Source organism: Peromyscus californicus, unplaced genomic scaffold, assembly GCF_007827085.1.
Source record: "Peromyscus californicus insignis strain IS unplaced genomic scaffold, ASM782708v3 Scaffold_21__1_contigs__length_65335640, whole genome shotgun sequence".
NCBI classification, from domain to species: Eukaryota; Metazoa; Chordata; class Mammalia; order Rodentia; family Cricetidae; genus Peromyscus; species Peromyscus californicus.
In genome coordinates this window covers 55,858,074-55,876,874 of record NW_026294514.1, presented here as the reverse complement: position 1 = coordinate 55,876,874, position 18,801 = coordinate 55,858,074, and the positions used below count along the sequence as shown (strand labels likewise).

General features: G+C 48.1%; 1 protein-coding gene across 2 annotated transcripts in view; it reads right to left on the bottom strand.

The window, feature by feature from the left end:
* Ankmy1 (ankyrin repeat and MYND domain containing 1) overlaps positions 1-18,801 on the bottom strand; it is a 52,563-nt gene that overhangs the window by 33,645 nt on the left and 117 nt on the right. The window contains exons 2-8 of one of the 2 annotated variants that reach the window (XM_052750380.1): positions 18,451-18,610; positions 13,962-14,151; positions 10,829-10,972; positions 3,933-4,405; positions 1,939-2,155; positions 1,465-1,623; positions 168-631 (exon numbers count right to left, since the gene is read on the bottom strand). In XM_052750380.1, the coding sequence (XP_052606340.1) occupies positions 168-631; positions 1,465-1,623; positions 1,939-2,155; positions 3,933-4,405; positions 10,829-10,972; positions 13,962-14,151; positions 18,451-18,593 (1,790 nt within the window). In that variant the 5' untranslated portion in view covers positions 18,594-18,610. Of the gene's footprint in view, positions 1-167; positions 632-1,464; positions 1,624-1,938; positions 2,156-3,932; positions 4,406-10,828; positions 10,973-13,961; positions 18,611-18,801 lie in introns of those variants that run through there. The other variant, XM_052750379.1, reaches the window with a different exon arrangement.

Genomic DNA, 18,801 nt, shown 5'->3' with positions numbered 1-18,801 from the left:
GTATCAAGTTGATATAAAAGTAGTCATCACAGATTCCCAGACAATAGGGCATAGTCTCTAGAAACAGCTCTTAGTGGTGGTGCAGGGCCATGATGGGTAACCACTGAACCCATGACTTACCCTGGAAGCGATCCTCCACCCCTACCACAGAGTTATCAGTGACTCACTCAGCCATGGTCTGCGCCATTTTCCTCACAGTCCCTTTGTCCGAACAGGAGGGAATGTTTAGCAATGAGCTGTAAGCCTGGGCACTCTTCTCCAGGATGTCCTTCGAGACATGGATAGAGTAGTTTCGCATGCACACGTTAGAATCAAAGTTTGTGTCAATGCTGTACACGGTGCTGGCATCCACATTTTCTGCCGTGTCCTCTGGTTTTTTCTCTATGTCACTGCTGGGACTCTTCACTGAGGGGGTGTCTCGCTTGTGAGCCACATTGCTCTTCCAGATGATGGACTCTCGAGATTGTACAGGACCCAGGACCAGGGCATCATCCAGGCTGCTTGAGAGGGGTGGTGATGACTTATAGTCCTCTCCAAGTGGGGTGGGCATGCCCAAATCATAGAAATAATCCATGTTTTGCTCTCCAAACAAGAATGAAATTTTGTGGGTGATCAAGGATTTGGAAGGTTCCTATGGCAAGCACCAAAAAGGTCTCATTAGAGGAAGGAGCTAAGGTTGTTCTCTCCACAGCAGCCCCAGTAAGAACTGGAGTGGTGGCTTGGCACTTCTTCCACAGTCTACACACCCTTGCAAGGGCAGGGACAACTCTGAAGTCACTACCCAGAACTATAAGCAAGCAGCCACTGCTCAGGGCTCACAACACTACCTGTGCCTCCTAAGTTGACAGAACATGACCTGCCTAGAAGCAAGCACCGCTGTGCAAGCCAAGGATAGCTCTCATTCTTCATACTGATTTCACACAGGGCAGGGCTGGTACTAGATACTTGATGCTAGATAAAACTACATCATTACAATTAATTTCACTACTTCCTCATCACTCAAAAATTCTCATTATACACTCGTGTTGCAGCTTAAATTATATTTCTGCCCAGTGGTGCTGCTCCCCATCTCTCTCCTCAGGCACCTGAACCCTCAAAGAGAAGTTCCTAGACTGATGACTACCACACACCTAGGTATCTGTTAGAAATGCAGATTCCCTGGCCCTTCCCTAGCCATGCTGTGAAGAAGGTCCCCCTTTCCAGCATGTTGCTGGGGGAGGTCTCAGGACCCCAGGCTGCTGTGCACGTGGCTCATGGGGAGCACACACCCCTTAGTACATGTGGCATGGCTCAGGATGCCTTTGGGAGGTCCCAGGCTCTCTCTTCTGACCCCTTCCTCACTAGACTTCTCTTTCCGTTTACCATACCTGGGCCTGGTTCACACATCAGGGAGGTGGCTGTGGACATTTAGGTAAATGGGAGGCGTGGCAGATGATGAGGGTGTGGTGGCCAACAGGGGCTGACCTGGGGCAGGGTCCTCTCAGCAACGTTGGGCTGGAAGAATTTGCTGGGGTAATAGTGGAGGAAGCACATGTTGAGGGGCGAGAGGCCCTCATCCGAGAGCTTGTTCACATCAGCCCCATAATCCAGGAGAAGGTTGACAATGTCACGGTGAGAATTGACCTAGAGAGTGACAAGGTCAGACTTGTGAATACAGGAGCTGGACATGAGGAGGACCGCCCGGCATCCATGCTGCCCCCATAAGGCTGCACCGTAGCAGGACACACAACACTCACACTTGGCCTTGGTGAAGGGTGATAGTGTGTAATGGAGAAATCAATGGATCACTCCCAGCCTGCTTCCGTTTGGCCTTGAATATCACACTTGGATGCGTGGGGGCTTGTTGAGGACTGGCCAGCTCCTGTCAGGCACCCGCCGTCAGAGTGGACCACACGAGGGATCCCACAGGCCAGTGCTCCTTATGGGGAAAGGACTTACCGCAGCAGCAGCAAGCACAGTGTAGCCCTTGGAGTCGGCCACATCAGCACAGGCAAGGTTGTCCCTCAGGATTCCAAAAATCCAGTTATAGTCCCCTTCCTCAGCCTTCAGGATCATCTCCCTGGAAATATCCTCCTTAGGGCCAGTGGGCCCAAAGCAGCTGCGGTTGCCCTCCAGGATGGCAGCTATGTTCCAGCTGGTGTGAGCACTCTTGTTCCTGGCAGCACAAGAGGCTTCATTGGCATTAGACTGGAATCTGGATCACCCAATACTTCCCACAAGAAAGAGCCCGGGGTGGGGAAGCTGCCTCCCTCTACCCCTCACTCTTCTGATCCCTCAGAATTCCCCTTCCTGCCTTGGGTGCTCCATTCCCTCAGTGTCCATCACTCCTTTTTCATCCTGAGCCCTAATGGCTGCACTGCCTGCCAGTTACAATCAGGATGGAGTACCCAGTGAGGGAGACATGTGATCTACAGGTAAAGTGCCCATGCTAAGTGCTGCCCCAGCAAGAACTGCAGCCTTGTACGCCTGGCTCCTTGGAATCACTACAGTTTTACTGGGAAATATGCTCTCAATGGCAGGACCGTGAGTGAGCAGAAAGCTGGCATCCACATGGCTCCACTGTCGGAGCCTAGCAAACACATCCCACCTTCTGCTCACTTGCTTTCTGCTAGAGTAGAGAATTTCAGTGTCCCACTGCCCAAGTCATCACACAACACTGAATCTTCCTGTGTGCACAGAACGCAATTCACAATCAAGAACCCATGGATTTTACTCACTCAATAGTTGTCAATGTTTATCAGTTGATAGTTACACAATGGATGGATGGGTGGGTGGATGGATGGATGGATGGATGGGTGGGTGGGTGGATGAGTGGGTGAATGGAGTAAACAGATACATGTATGGATGAACATAGTAAGTGGATGGATGGATAGGTGCATTGGTGAATGCATGGATGGAATGGGCAGGAAGATGGATATGGGGATGAAGATGGAGTGGAAAAACAAGTGGATTGAATCAATAGATGTAAGGGTGGTAAAAGGATGGATGAGTGGGTGGATGAATTAATCAATTGATGGGTCAATGGAGTAGGTGTGTAGGTGGATGGATGGAAGGAAGAATAGATGGATGGGTAGATGGATGGGAAATAGTCATGTGTGCCCATGCATTCTAAAATGTTCACTGATATTTGAGAGTAATGTTTAAGGATGTAAGAATAGTAGAAGGTACTTGAATATTTTAACTTTTAAGGTAAACAGTTTTCCCTGGGTGGGTGCTGACTTTCCCCGGGCTGTGGCTATGGAGGGTATCTTCAGAGATGACAGGGCAGTGCCAGTTTTCATGGCTTTCCTTGCAAAAGCCAGAGGTCTAATCAGTTTGCAGCCCCCCTCCCTCCCCCAAATTCCACCCTCGGTTCTCTGCCAGCCCCTTCATTAACAAAGGATAGTAATAGCAATCTCTTCTATTATGTTGGTGTGTAGCAACTTCACTCACAGAGCCTCTAATGGCAGGCAGGAACCTGGCCTTAAAGTGCCCAGGCTCTGGCTTACAGAAGAGGGAATGTACACAGGTCCGAAAGCCAAGGTTTGCCCTCAGGGGTCTGCTCAGGAGTTTATCCTAAGTCACATCCCTTTCAGGGGTCCGCCCCTGTTCTGGGACTGCAGTGGCTGCTCATTGATGAGCTATTCCTGGACTCTCCTCCCCCAGAGAGTGGGCTAACGGAAGCCAGGAGTCCTTGCTCCCCAACACAGTCACAGAAGCCTCACAGCTCTACCTGGCGCCCTACCCTCAGGGTACCTGTCTAGTCTCACAGCACAGTGGGGGCTGTTTGAGTCACTGAAGCAAATGCTGTGCTCACGTTTATCCAACAAGAAATGCTGAGAGGTCCTCGGGTCCTTAGCCGCAGCCCAGCAAAGGGGAACATCAGAACCCTTCCCAAAGGGGACCCCTATTCAACGAGGGAACAAGATGGGGAGAAAGACCAGGCTGATCACCTGAACTTGTAAGTTTGCTTCTGGATTTTGACCAACAAAGGAGTCTCATTTGTTATAAGCCAGGGTTCTTCATCCTCAATGAATGGAGGGATCTCATTCATGAAGATGCGGTCATCCAGCTCTCTGCGCAGGGAGCCTGTCATGGGCAGGTGGTCGTTGTCGGTCGAATAGACATGCATCTCTGGAGGTAGCGTTAGGTCATCATTCAGGAGAAACCGTTTATAGTCATAGAAGAAAGGGTCCTGCTCCTCGGGAAGACCCCACTCCGCCTTCTCCTCATCTGAGAGACTGATTCTCCCCCTTGAGCTTGTGAGGAAGTCTAAGAATTCTGGATAGTTCAGCAAGGAGAAGCTGTTGGGAACCTCTGTCCCCAGCTTGAGGAGGTGCTCACGGAACCACAGTCCAACATCCTGACTGCCATCGGGGTAGGTCTCAATGCCTGGCCCGAACCGTAGGTCCTCTTTATACAATCCCTATAGCGGAAGCCCACAGGGCCAAGAGAGACACTCAGTTGAGCTTTCTACTTAGCTGCAGTTTCATAAAATCAGCAAAAGAAAATGCACTCCTGCTCATTCACTACACACACACACACACACACACACACACACACACACACACACACACACACACACACACACTGAGGTATGAGGTATGAGGTGTGCTGGGCACTAGGACAGAGCAAGGTCATCATGTTCAGACAGAATGTAGGTGCATGGAGAGGGTGCTGTGGCCAAGACAAAGGGCCAGGCTAGGAGTGGCCTCTCTAAGGTAAGGACACGACAAAGAGCTACAAGCTGAAGCTGTGATGGAGACAGGTGGGTGTGTTCATTCCCAAGAGACTCCTGCAGGCCTGAAGTCGGCTACTAGTCAGGCAATGTTATCTACAAGCTTCTATGCTTATGAGGACAGGGAAACTGCCACTTGTGATGTTGCAGTCACTGAACATCAAAGTCTTATTATTTATTTACTTTGGATAAGGTCCTTCAGAGATGCTTATTAGGAATGAGTCCCCCATTCCATCTGTCACTCCGATTCACCCCAGAGTAGAGAGGAGGAGGAGGGAGGAAGAGGACAGGAAGAGGAAGAGGAGAAGAATTGCTCTTTGCTTTCCATGACCCCAAGGGAGAGTGCAATTTCTAGGCTGTTCTAAACACTTCCATCACTACCTGCCTCGGGTGTGCAGAGAAGAAAGGATCCCAGACAAGAACACAGTGAGCAGTGGGCTGGTGCAGGGGTCAACGTACAGGCTCGCCTTCCCGCAAGAAGGGCCTCTTCTAAAGCAGTGTTAAAAGATGTCTGGAGGTCACGGGGAAGTCAAAGGTCAAAGCCATAGGCCTAAAATATGGAAACAATGGCGGCTGTGCCCTCATCCACCATCAGCCAATCTCATCTGAGCTTCCTGGCTTCAGTCTGAGGTGGGCATAGGTGATGTGAAGGTCTGTAGCCTGACAGAGTGGATTGTGAGAAAGGAGTACAGTGTCTGAGGGTGGCTTCACTCTACAGGGGGTTGCATGGGGCGGGCGGCAGACACATTTCCAGAAGACCCTGCGAGGGGCTGAGGTGGTGGAGTGGGACATAGTGAGGAGCCCGGTGGTCTGCAGGCCTGATGGGCCCAACAAGGAGGCCGCACCCTTATCCGGAAAGCTCAGCTTAGGTAGCAGCTATGAAAGCAGGTGGGGTCAGAAGAGACTCTAGGGAGCCAAGCAAGGCAAGGGCCAGAGGGAAAGAGGCACTCCAGGGGAGAGAAGCTGTCACATGTGTGCGCGGAGTCCACAGTGCCTGTGTTCAAGACCCAGCAGCTCTCCTGATAGGAAACAACTCAAAAAGATAATCCGAACACCAGCAGAGCCACACAGGCTGCGTCCTCAGGACAAAACAGACTTGTATTCCCAGCTACTCCAGTGTGAGACAAGGGGACTACAAATCCAAGGCCAAGCTGGATTGCAGGGTGAGTTCAAGGTCAGCCTGGGTGAGTCAGTAAGACCCTTTCTCCAAATAAAAGCTAAAAAGAGGGTTGGGGTGTAGCTCTCTGGCACAACACTGCCTAGTGTGCACAAATCCCTAGGTTTAACCTTAATTGCACTTAACTTAGTCGTCAAAAGAAACCCCGGTGCTGAGGAATATTTTTAAATTGTATCACTGATAAATACTCATATGGCAGAATTAGCATAAAGAGCACTCTAACTGTAATAACATAAATAACCCCATTAATATCACTAACTAAACATGTAAACAGACAATTCATCCCAAAAGACATACAGACAACAAACAGGAATGAGACAGAATCAGCATCGCCTGCCATCGATGCGCTCCCAACCACACCACAAGGAGACGTCACAATGTGCCCACAAGAATACTGATGTCAAAAAGATGGACTGACAGCGTGGAGTCACTGAAGCGTTTATTGATGGCTGAAGTGGCCTGACCACTTTGCAAAGCACTTTGGAGGGTTCTTAGAAAAATGATTGCACACTTACCGTTGTAACTAGCATTCTCACTCTTATGTATTTGTGCAAGTGAGAATAAACGTGTGTGTCTACATGAAGTCTGAGAGGCAGCTGTTCTTAGCAATTGCCTCTCAGTTCAAAGTAACCAAAATGCAACCTCTTTTGGTGAGTTAAAAGGAAGCAAGCAAACAACAACAGCAACACCAAAACCAAGAGATAGCCACACAGTGAAATACTTATCTATAATAAAACTAAGTGGAACACAGAAAAGCACGAGTCTCAAAAGAATCATACCCTAAACAACAGAAAGCAGACAGGAAGTACTACAAACAGCATGATTCCATTCATAAGAATGTAAAGAGTGATATATATATATATATATATATATATATATATATATATATATATGAACAAAAGCGTGTGTGTGTGTGTGTGTGTGTGTGTGTGTGTGTGTATGTGTGTGTGTGTATGCCAGACAGTGGTGGCGCACGCCTTTAATCCCAGCACTGGAGAGGCAGAGGCAGGTGGATCGCTGAGTTCAAGGTCAGCCTGGTCTACAAAGGGAGTTCCAAAGACAGCCAGGGCTACACAGAGAAACTCTGTCTTGAAAAACCAAAAAACAAACAAACAAACTATGCATCTCCTGACATGCTGTCAAAAAAAAAAAAAAACAGCTGGAAAATATGTGCTTTTAATATATCTAAAAATAGTATATAACTCAAAACAGGAAAATGGAGTTGAAATAGTCTAAACTCATTCTTGCGTTTTTCAAATCAAGAACTTATCCTGTGATGTTGGGGCGGGGGATGGAGGCCTAAAAGGATAAGGAGTGTAAAACTTCTAAACCAATAGTCTGAAGATAAGATAATGCTTTTGGTTTTAAAAATCTCCTGTCAATCCAATTAAGGTCAGAAAAGAAAAGGGAAATGCTGGACGGTGGGGTCAGCACAGCACACAGGAGGCAACAGACTTCATCCCGAATGTACTTCTACTGATGCTGAGTGTGCCTGGTCAAAGGCAGGTGAGAAACCGTTGGCTAAACATGTGATTCGAAATTTGCCAGTAGCAGCACCACAAAAAGTAAAAATCTGGATCCAATTCTATTTTTATTATTATTTTTTTCAAGACAGGGTCTCATGTATCCCAGGCTGGTCTTGAGCTAAGTAGCCAGAGATGGACTTAAATTTCCGACCCTCCTGATTCCACCTCCTGGATTGCAGGCATGCACTCTTGACATCTGGTTTGTGTGGTGCTGCTGATCACACTCTCTGCCGAGTGGGCTGCATCTCCTGTCCTGGGGTGGGATTCATTTTACTGTAGTATTTACATTTAGTTCAACCTTTCCAAATTATCACTTTTAAATATATCTATTGTTGAAAACTTTTCAGATATTTTACTTTTCTTTTTCTTAATAAGTCTTGGTGATCTGGTCTGCAGGAGCTGAGGGTATAGCTCAGTAGAGCATGTTCCCAGGCATGTGTAAGGCCCTGGGTTCCACCCTAGCACTACCAAAATAAAGAACTTGGTGTGTGCTCCACATTTACAGAACACCTTAGTTTGGAGAGCTGTACCTCAACCATTCAGTAGACACCATCGTGATGGCTTGGGGCCACTGCATGGGACAAGGCAGACCTAACTGTCCAGTCACCATTATTGAACTAAAATTAAATAAGCACACACACACACATTTTCAAAAAATAAAGAGAAGAAATATCTATAATTATTTAAAATTATGGTGACAGATATGCCACAGTGAAAATAATGTCCCCAAATTTATATATAACTTTATTAACATTAAATTTAAACTTTGGGTCATGAAATATTGAAGAGGGTTTTTGTTTGGTTTAGTTTTGGTTTTGGTTTTCGTTTTTTGTCTTTTTCATTTGTTTGTTTTTGAGACAGAGTCTCTCTCTACAGTCCCGGCTGTCCTGGTGTTTGCTATACAAACAGGCCAGCCTCTGATTCATAGATAGCCACCTGCCTCTGCCTCCCAAGTGCTAGGACTAACCCTGGCCTGAAGAGATTATTTTTAAAGCGGATATATCAGTTCATTATAAAAGGGGCCAGGCATAAGACAAATACCAGGGACATACAAATAAATCTAAAATTTTACTCATTAAATGAGTAACATGGTATCAAAGAATATAAAGCTGAATGTGGCACTGTAAGGAGTCTTTTAAATTTTTTCCTTTTTGGTGAGACATTCTAACTCACCATGTTCAAACACTGGCAGGGTCAGTGAAAAAACAAAACCAAAAAAAAGAAAACCCACTTTTTCAACTTCACGCAACACAAACAGTGAAAATATGTGACTCAGGAAACATTGTGGTCAACAACTGCTGAAATGCATTTAAACGCTGGCCAGAGAGACTTGCTATGCAAACCGAGTGGCCGGAATTCCATTCCCTGAACCCACGTCAACGTGGAACCAACCCCACGAAGTTGTCCTCTGACCTTCATGTGAACAAACAGATTTAAAAAACAAAAGAACACTACAGAGTTAGCCATGCTGGGTAGACTCAGTGAAAAGGGCCTGTATCCCAGCTGTTCAGGAAGCTGGGCAGGATGACTGCAAAGTCAAGACCTGCCTGGGTTACAGAGTGAGTTCAAGGCCAGTCTCAAAATAAGTAAAAAGAGAGCTAGGAATGTAGTTCAGCATTAGAGCATTTGCCTTGCATGCACAAGGCCCTCGGTTTGATCTTTAGCAACACAAAAAGAAGAACAACAAAACTGGCCATGGTCTAGGTCATCACACAAGTCACAGCCAATTTAAAGAACCAAAATCATGCAAATTAAGCAAGCACACAGGAAATCAGTAGCAAAATGTCAGCAGAAGCCAAAATCTAGACGTGAAAAACAATACTCATGACAAGGAACCACGGGTCAAAAAGCAATCAGGGCATAAATTAAAATGCACTTTGAACTGGCTGGAAGTGACAATATGAGGGAATTGAAACTGTGGAACATAGAGCCAATGTGTACATCCGACAAAAGCAGGCAACCGGTAAGTGAGAAAAGCTTAGAAAATCACTGGAGGCAGGGGTGCACAGGGAGGGTGGACAGGAAGAAACTGACGGTAAAACAGAGCCAAACAGACAGGTAAGCTGGAGCAAAAGCTGATTCTCTGAGGGAAACAAACAACAAAACTGATAAACACCTGGCCAGGGGGAGGGGACTTCGTGATAGGCTGTCTGGCTCTCTGTTAGGAAGAAACTAGCCCCACCCACAATGAGGCACATAATCACTATTAACAAGGATCACTAGCAACACTGAGTGTTCACGGCATGCAGACTGGCATCTCGCAGCCATTGGCGGGGAACAGAGCATCATAGACAGGGAGCATTCAGACACGTGGCCCCCCAGGCTACACTTAGAAGTTTTCCCAGGGAAATGAAAACCTGCATTTAATGTTTACATGCACTCAAAAGCAAACTAAACATGTGTGGGCCACAGCTTTATTGCCCCAGACAGGAAACTGTCTAAAGGACGTTCAGTTAAGCTGTTGTGGCTTCATACTGCGGAGACTTCGGTAACCAAAGAAACTACAGGAACACTGAGCCGTGGGGAGGGATCAGCCCTACGGGCCAAGAGGAAGACACTGGACCCAGCTCTGCAGGGCTCCACCGTGTGGCCCTCACTTGCAAAAGCAAGATTACAAGCAGAAGGTTACCATGACTGAACTGAACATTGACCACAAAGGCACAGGGCAGCGACGTGAGGGAAGGAAGCCATTTTGTGCCCCAAACACACAAATCTACGCTTGTTGAAACTTTCTATTAATAGAGTGTATATAATTGTGAATGATATATAATAAGGAAAGTCATGTATATTTTTTTCCTCCAGGAGTGATGGGGTGGGGGAAAGGCAAGTTTTAAATAATATGTATAAGAAAGACCCATTTTATACATTAAAAATAAACATTTATCTTATTTTTAATTCAAAAGATACATATCTTGATAACATCCTTCTGGGACTAGATAGATGCATTTTTTGTTTTTTATTTATATTCTTATTATTGGTAGTATTACAGTCACTAAAATAAGAAAGCTACTTCTGTGGATGTGTCTTTTTTTCTTTTTCTGGAGCTGAGGACCGAACCCAGGGACTTGTGCTTGCTGGGCAAGCACTCTACCACTGAGCTAAATCCTCAACCCAAGAAAGCTACTTCTATTTAAACTTTTCAAGAACCAAAGTATCTTTTTCTCCAGTGGTCTAGATAATGGCTGTATCCACTATTCATCCAAACACACAAAGGCCCCACCTGACATAAACACACAGAGGCCTACCCCTCACATGTCTTCACACAGTAGCCTTGCCCCTCATGAACATGTAGCAGCTCCTCATATAAACACACAGTAACCCTGCCCCTCACATGAACACACAACAGCCTGACCCCTCATGAACACACAGAGTGATCCCCCCTATCACATGATCACAGGATCTCCTCACCTGGAATAACTTCGTTTTCGTGAACATGGTGCCATAGCCTTCTCTTTGGCTGAGGTAAAACATGCCTGTGAAGCTGGAGCCATCCGGCCATCTGTAGGTGCCCACACCATGGCAGTGGTCCCTGTAAAACTGCCCTCGGTAGGTCTATGGAGTATAGAGGCTAGTGAACCTCCCGTCTGGGAGAAGGCACTCCCCTCTGGAACCCCGACCCTGCACTAACTGCTAAGTCAGGCTACCATACCTGGCTGGCAGAAAATAAGGACCACAGAACTACGATAGCCTTCTTGGGTACCCAGACAAGGCTTCTCTCAGTCCAGGTGACCAATGTGATAATTGTCACTCAAAATACCCAGAGAGGCCTCCAGGCAGTCATCCTTATGAGTACACCCTCCCTGCCCTCTGCTCTGGTACAGACTTGGGGGGGCCGGTGTCAGAAATGCCTGGAGCTGCTGCCAGGCCAGCATCCACCCTAGGACTCTTAGGAGTCCTGGCCCCACCCTAATGAGCTCTTCATCAGATAACAGAGGCCAGGCTGGCTGGAGGATGCCTGTTGGTGGGGACCCTGGGCCTAGTTGAGGACAAGGTAAGGTTGACTTATGGCTCCTCAATACTGGGTCCATTGTGGGCCTCTGTGTCCTTGTCCAGAACTCACCTTCAGGTGAGAATGTCAGATGGGTGTTTCAAAGGGCGTGGGAGAGGAAAGGAGGGTGTCACCCATATCCCAGGCACTGTCCTTGATTTGTATGCTGTGAGGTGGCATCTCCCTCCCCAGAAAAGGCTGGGCCAAGATCTCTTAGCTATGATTTCTCAAGAAGTCATGAACAGTGGGCAAATGAGAAACCAGGTGAAGACTTGAGACACAAACACACAGGTATAACCATCATCATGGAGCCCCACATTGGCTCCTGACATCCCTGAGTTCTAGGACTGGGCTAGAGGCTCTGCCCACAGCTGCTCCCATTCACGGTCTTAGAGGACTCCTACCTTTCTTCCCATCCCAACACCTCATTTCTCCTAAGACCCTATCCTAAACAGCTGCTCTTTCCCCACCATTGCCTTCCTCTGGACAAGTGTACCTCCAGGGATTCATAGCCACCCCCACCCTGTGTAACGCCCCTGCTCTGAAATGCTCTCACCAGAAAGAGTAGATGGCCATAGCATGCCTACCTCTCTCCTGCCCCAGGCCACAACTGCCTGGGTCAACACAGCCTCCTGACTGGAGCTGGGCTCATGGGACTTTAGAAACGAGGCTGAGAAAGTCCTGCCCCTTCTACTGTTTCTTGAACAAATGAGAGGGACTAGATGTGGGAAGGAGGACCAGACCAGGTAACCCCAGCCTTGGGCACCAAGTTAGAGAAGCCCTTGCCAGAGGTAAAGGTACACTTGGAACAAAGGAGCAGAACAGGAGCCCATGACCCCCCAGATGTCATGAGCAGCACCAGACTGGAAAGGCTCCAGTACCAGGGCTCTTAGACTGCCTGTGGCAGTTTGAATGTAACTGGCCCCCATAACCTCACAGGGAGTGGCACTGTTAGGTGTGGCTTTGTTGGGGTAGATATGGCCTTGTTGGAGGAAGTGTGTCACTGTGGGGCCAGGCTTTGAGGTCTCTTGCTCAAGGTTTGCTCAGCATCACCATTTCCTTCCACGCCTGCAAGATGTAGGACTCTCAGCTGCTTCTCCAGCACCCTGTCTGCCCGCCTGCTGCTGTGCTCCAGCCATGATGATAACGGACTGAACCTCTGAAACTGTAAGCCAGCCCCCTAATTATATGTTTCCCTTTATAAGAGTCGCTGTGGTCATGGTGTCTCTTCACGGCAACAGAAACCCTAACTAAGACACTGCCCTAGACTTTATCCAAGTCCTCTATCCGGACGCAGATCATAGGAAGACAGAACCTCCAGGACTCTTCATAGCACGCGTCCCCGGTGACCCGGCCAGGCTTCCAAACACAGCACACCCCCGGCTTGGCTGCACACTCAGCTATTGTACCCAACCAGTGACCCAGGAAACACAAACAGATTTGGTCATGGGCCCCAGTTTTGGGTCCCTGCCTCCAAGAAATCTTCGCTTAGGTCCTGGGCATAGCCTAGCAGAGGAGGCCTTGGTGCATTTTCATTTTATAGTTAAGAATATCCTTTGCCATTATTTTGGTCTTAGACAGCAAGCAATATCAACAAGGCAAAATATGTGAGTCTCTGCAATAATTTGAAACTTTAAAATATTTCCCCACCTGGGGGAAGCCTACTACTGTTGCTTTGCCAAATTGATACGTTGTCAAGCTACCTTCTAAATGTTTATATTTATATCCACTGATTAGTGCTGCCCTCAACCTTGGTCAGAGAAGCTTCTTTTTGCAGTGGGCATCAGTCAGTGCAAAGGTTCGTAACTGGTCAAAGTGCTAAGGATAAGTGATTCGTAAGTATTCAGCCCTTAATGGGACATCTGTATCTATCTCCCACCGTCAAGGCTCAGGGGATGTTGTTGAAGAAGTGGGGAGAGAATGTGCGAGGGGGGAGCTGTAAAGTATTGGTCTCTGGACATGACATAGCTATGACACTCGTGAACCCACAGCACCTATGGCTACCTGCGTGGGACCTGCCTAAGAGTCCAGAGCAGGTGAGGGAAGGGCCCCACCCTTAGCTGAGGAGCTATTTATTGGCAGTTACTGGCTGCTGAGGATGAGAAAGTCAGTCTTCTCTGGGGGTGTGGCTGCTGGTAGGTTGCCTGTGTACCAGTGGAGGGCCCCACACCCATGCCAATGTGAGGAACACTAATTGGACTCAGTAAACTATTTTAAAAAGAGAGAGAGGGGACATTAAGATGGGAAGGGGACATTGAGTGGGTTGGAGGGAGTGGAGAGTGGGGTAAATATGCTCCAGATAAATTCTATACATGTATGAAACTGTCCAAGAATAAATAAAATATTTTAGATAATAAAACATTTACTCAGAATAAGAAATTATCTTCTTCAGTCACAGCTTCCCAAACCCCATGCATGACCCCCAGGAAACAGTGACATGAAGCAGAAATGTGCAGAGAACTCCTGTAGAAAGCCTTAACCCTATCCTATGGGTCGCTTCAAAGGTTCACAACACCTGCTCTCAGGAGAAGGACCCCTGCTGAAGCCACCTACCTCGCCTGTGGGCCAAGAGAACTCGCCGTATCCGAGCTTCATGTTGAGTCCGAACTCCCCTCTGTAGACACAGCCATCCTGCCACTCCTGAACCCCTTGAACGAGCTCGATGTAGGCCTCCTTCAGGTCCGGCTCTCTCGGGGGGCTTTCAGACTCCTCCTCATCCTCCTTGGGGTCCACTGAAGTGTTCCTAGGAAGACAGAGAACTAAAGAAAGAGCAACTAGGAACATTGTAAGAGTGACCATGTGTGGAGTACCACCCCTCCATCTCATGTCACTCTCCAGATAACCCCAAGGCTCCAGATTTCCCCAAAGGGAAACTGGAGCATAGACGATGCAGTGAAATGAACTGTACAGGAAGGGTACAAACGGGCAAGAGTAAATGTGCCCACCCCTGAGACAGGACCAGTCAGTCCCTCTAGCTATTTCCAGATTGCCCACAGCACAGTCCTCCCTCTTGAGATGCAACATCAGCCCCAGGATGGGCAAGAAACAGACGCTCAAACACACAAGTAGACCCGGGAAAGGTATGAGAGCAGTTGGAGGGGCAGCAAACTGACAGACAAACGGACAGATGCAGGATGCATGAATCCTGTAGGGAGAAGTGTGTCCAAGGCAGGTTGCCTTCCTCCCATCCTTGTGTTCTGAAGGGATGAGTTGTGACTTAGACAAGGGTCTCAGCCTAAATCCATGACACTCCCCCTCTCAGCCTCCTCTCAGGATGCTGTGTGCTGATGCCTGTGCTCTGGAGACCAATCCCAGTGTCTGGCTGGTGGCTAGATTGGCAGCACACAACATGGGATCCCTCAGACCCTGTGATGATTAACCTGGGCTGTCAAATTGACTTCATCTGAAATCAACTAAAACCCAAGCAGTTGGGCATGCCTGTGAAGGATTTTTTGGATTGGATCATTTGAGGAGAGATGATTCATGCTAAATCTGGGCCACACTGTCTGGTAGCAGCCAGGACATGGGAGGAGGAGGCTTTTGCGTCTGCTTGTTTGCCCTTCCTCGTGCTGGCAAGCTCATCTATCCTGCTTGCTGACGCATCTTTGCTGTTATGAGAACCTGCTTCTTTGGTGTTATAACAAATACCAAAGATCAGCTAAAACATCCAACCTTGCGGCCTCAACAACTACAAGATTCTTGGCCTTTCTTTGAGAAGACAAATTGTTGAACTACTCAGATCACAGCCTGTAAGCCACTTTAATAATCATATGTATGCTGGGAGGTGGTAACAGCACTCGGGAGGCAGAGCCAGGCAGATCTCTGTGAGTTCGAGGCCAGCCTGGTCTACAGAGCAAGATCCAGGACAGGCACCAACACTACACAGAGAAACCCTATCTCAAAAAAAAAAATCATATATATACATAGTATATGCATTGTACTATTGTACTATTATATATTGCTGTGGAATAATCCTTTTGTGCACTGTGAAGATTTGTCATGTGGATTGGTTTAATAAGAAGCTGATTGGCCAGTAGGTAGCCGGGCAGGAATTATAGGCAAGACAACCAAACTAGGACAAGGATGGGTAGAAGGACAGAGTCAGAAGAGATGCCAGCCAACCGCTGAGGAAGCAGGATGTAGAAAATCAGGAAGCAAGCCATGTGGCAAAGCATAGATAAGAAATACGGGTTAATTTATACATAAGAGTTAGGTAGTAACAAGCCTGAGCTATTGGCCGAGCATTTATAATTTATATTAAGTCTCTGAATCAGTTATTTGGAAAGTGGTTGCTGGTTATTTGGGAACAGGCGGTCAGAACAGGAAACATCCACCTACAAATGGTGCCCACCATCCAGTGTAGATCCACATAAGACATGAAAAAGCTTTAAAAAAGTTCTAAACACACAAAAAAAAAATGGAGCCAGACACGGCTTCCTAGTCTCACAGTCTCACACCAGCCACAATGCAGAGACTCATCTCCCAACAGCTGCCTGCAAGATGGAGCTGGCTGCAGTCACCATGAGCCAATCAGCATGGCAGGTTCACGAAGTCTCTCTCATGTGCTGCACTACAAAGAGGCTTCTCCCAGCTGCTGCCTGTAGGCTTGAGAGCTCCACCAGCATGCTACATGGCGGGTTTAGGGCTTTTGCTCATGCAGACAGGAAATCTTACAGATACACAATAAAGACGGATTCAGATGGGAAAAACCTATAAACGGGTTACAGTGTGTTTAAATATACACATAGCCTTGGGAGAGAAGAGAAAAAGGGTTGAGAAAGGCCTTAAAAAGGGAATAAAGTAACATAAAAGAAAAAAGCCAGGTAAAGATGGGAAATACACGGAGAGCCTGGATCCTGTGTGTATACACGTACATACACACAGGATATTCTGTCAGTTGTTTCTTTAAAGAACCCTGACTAACACAGCCCTAACCCAATCCACCAACCAGCCCTTGAATGCCTGTTACGGGCCACTAAGCCTAAGCTCGGCATCTACCCCATAAAGAAAGGATCCCACTTCGAGAAGACAGAACCCACGTTTGGTAAATTACATAGACAGAATGAAGTGAAGAAGGACAGACACCCAAACTATCCTGGTGAGGCTGAAGGCACTGTTGTGGGTGCTGCGAATTCTTTTTCTTCTTTCCTTTTTTCTCTCCAACAGGTCTCCCTGTGGCACAGGCTGAGGCTGGCCTCAGACATAACATACGGCCGATGATGAACTTGCACTTCCAATCCCCCTGCCTCCACCTCCCAGGTGTGCAACCACAGGCATGCACGGCCCTGACAGGTTGTGCGGTGTTGGGAACTGGAGCCAGGACTTTGTGCATGAAGGACAAACCATTGAGCCCCATCCCCAGCCCTGAGATGTAAATTCTCATGTTAGAATACTAAACACCAGTAGCTCAGAAATGTCCTTACAGAGATAACCGAGGTCATCAGGGTGGGCTCTAGGCCAGTACGACTAGTATCCTCATAAGAAGGAAACCTTCATCTGGACATAGAGACATACACAGGGGAGATGAAGGGAACAGACCAAGGGAGGAGGAATCAATACAAGCCAGGAGAGAGAAAGGGCGTCAAGCCCGAGGCCCTTTGATTTTGCGCGTCTGCCTCCAGAACGGTGCGGGGATGGAACCAGTATTGCGCCATCTGGCCTTAACACTTCCTTACAGAGATCCTAGCAAAGTGAGACTTGGCCTGCGGTTCCTTCCTTTCAACATGGCTCAGGGGCCACTTGGATAACTCTTGGAAAAGGCTATCATCAGTAAGAGGAAAGAAGGGGAATTTTTTCCTAAAAAGAAAGAAAGAAAGGAAGAAAGGAAGGAAGGAAGGAAGGAAGGAAGGAAGGAAGGAAGGAAGGAAGGAAAGAAGGAAGGAAGGAAGAAAAAAAGAAGTTTGGAATCAAGAAAATCAAACCACAACTGTGTGAGTGATGGCATTAGAGGTGGCCCGCTGGCACAGAAACAGTCACCTGGCTCTGCCACTTCCAATTGCTTGTCCTACCTGGGCTCCGGGGTCCCTTCATGACTTAGCTTCTTCACCTGTGAGATGGGGACTGTATGCGTCTGCAGCAGCAAACCACCCATGCTTGCTTACTTCCCTGGTCCTAGGGGCTGGAGGTCCAAGGCCCAGACAGCAGCCTATTTGAGCTCATAAGGTCATGGTTCCTAGAACCTTGTGGGTGTGGGCTCAGGTTGGCAGAGAGGGTGGAGAGAAAAAAAAAGGCAGAGATCTGACCTGGTCCCTCTTTCTCTGATTATAAGAACTCTAGTCCTATCATGAGACTCTACCCTCATGACCTCTTCTGAACTTAATGGCCTTCCCAAGTCTAGCCTCCAAGCATCGTCACATTGGGATTTAGAGTGTCAGCATGAATTTTTAGGTGCGTAAGCATTCAACCCCAACCCACAGCAGGGGCAGCAAGTACAATGAGTGCAGTGCAGGTGGGGGGTTTTAGTACAAACAAGGCTCTGCTGGGGCTCCCGGCCCAAGCGGCCCTGCTATTGTCCACCGAGTAGTGAAGGAGCTGTGATGGTAACAGGATGGAGCAGGGCCGTTCCTTCAGCTGCCCAGAAGTGAATAGGATTATGCTGACCATCTCAAGAACAGACAGGGGATTCCTGCTGCTCGTTGCCCATCCTTTTTCCTCTTGGATTGGTATAACTGAGAGTTTTCTCTCTCCAGAGACTAGGCTTAGGGAGGAGGACAAAAGAGGCTTTAAAGATTCAGTAGTAGTAGTAGTGGGAGGAGGAGGAGGAGGAAGGAGGAGGAGGAGGAGGAGGAGCAGGAGGAGCAGGAGTGTAGTAGTAGTATTGGAGTCAGTAGCCCTAGCTGGCCTGGATTGCCTTATGTAGGCCAGGCTGGCCTTGAACAGACAGATCTGCATGCCACCATCTCCCCAATGCTAGGATTAAAGTAGGGTACCGCCACACCGGGCTCCCTTTAGCGATCTTTAAGGCCTGCCCCAGTATTGAATTCCAACTGCCACATGGCCCTGTGGTGCTGATTGCACCTTCCTGCCAGCGGGTCCCCTGCACCTTCTGGAGAAGAAGGTGTAGCTCCTCACGGAGTCCTGGCTCTCAGTGTCAGGAGACTGACCACTCCGCCCCTCCAGACCTCTGGAGCTGATTGTTTTCGAGCCTTGGGAGTCCAAAGTGACAACGGAGCGAACGTCGTCCATGTCTCTCCTCTTTAAACCTAGAAGCAAATCTGTGTTCACAATTCGCCCTCAGGACCGAGGACAGTGGCAGCTAGGGGACCCGCCCGCAGTCCCACCGGTCTTGGGTGACCCTCTTCGGAGTCTCCAAGTAGACCCCTCTAGCTCCTGAGGGCTCACTGGCCTTCCTGGGGGGGTTCCCTGGCCTTCCCAAAGCAGTCGTCACCCAGGG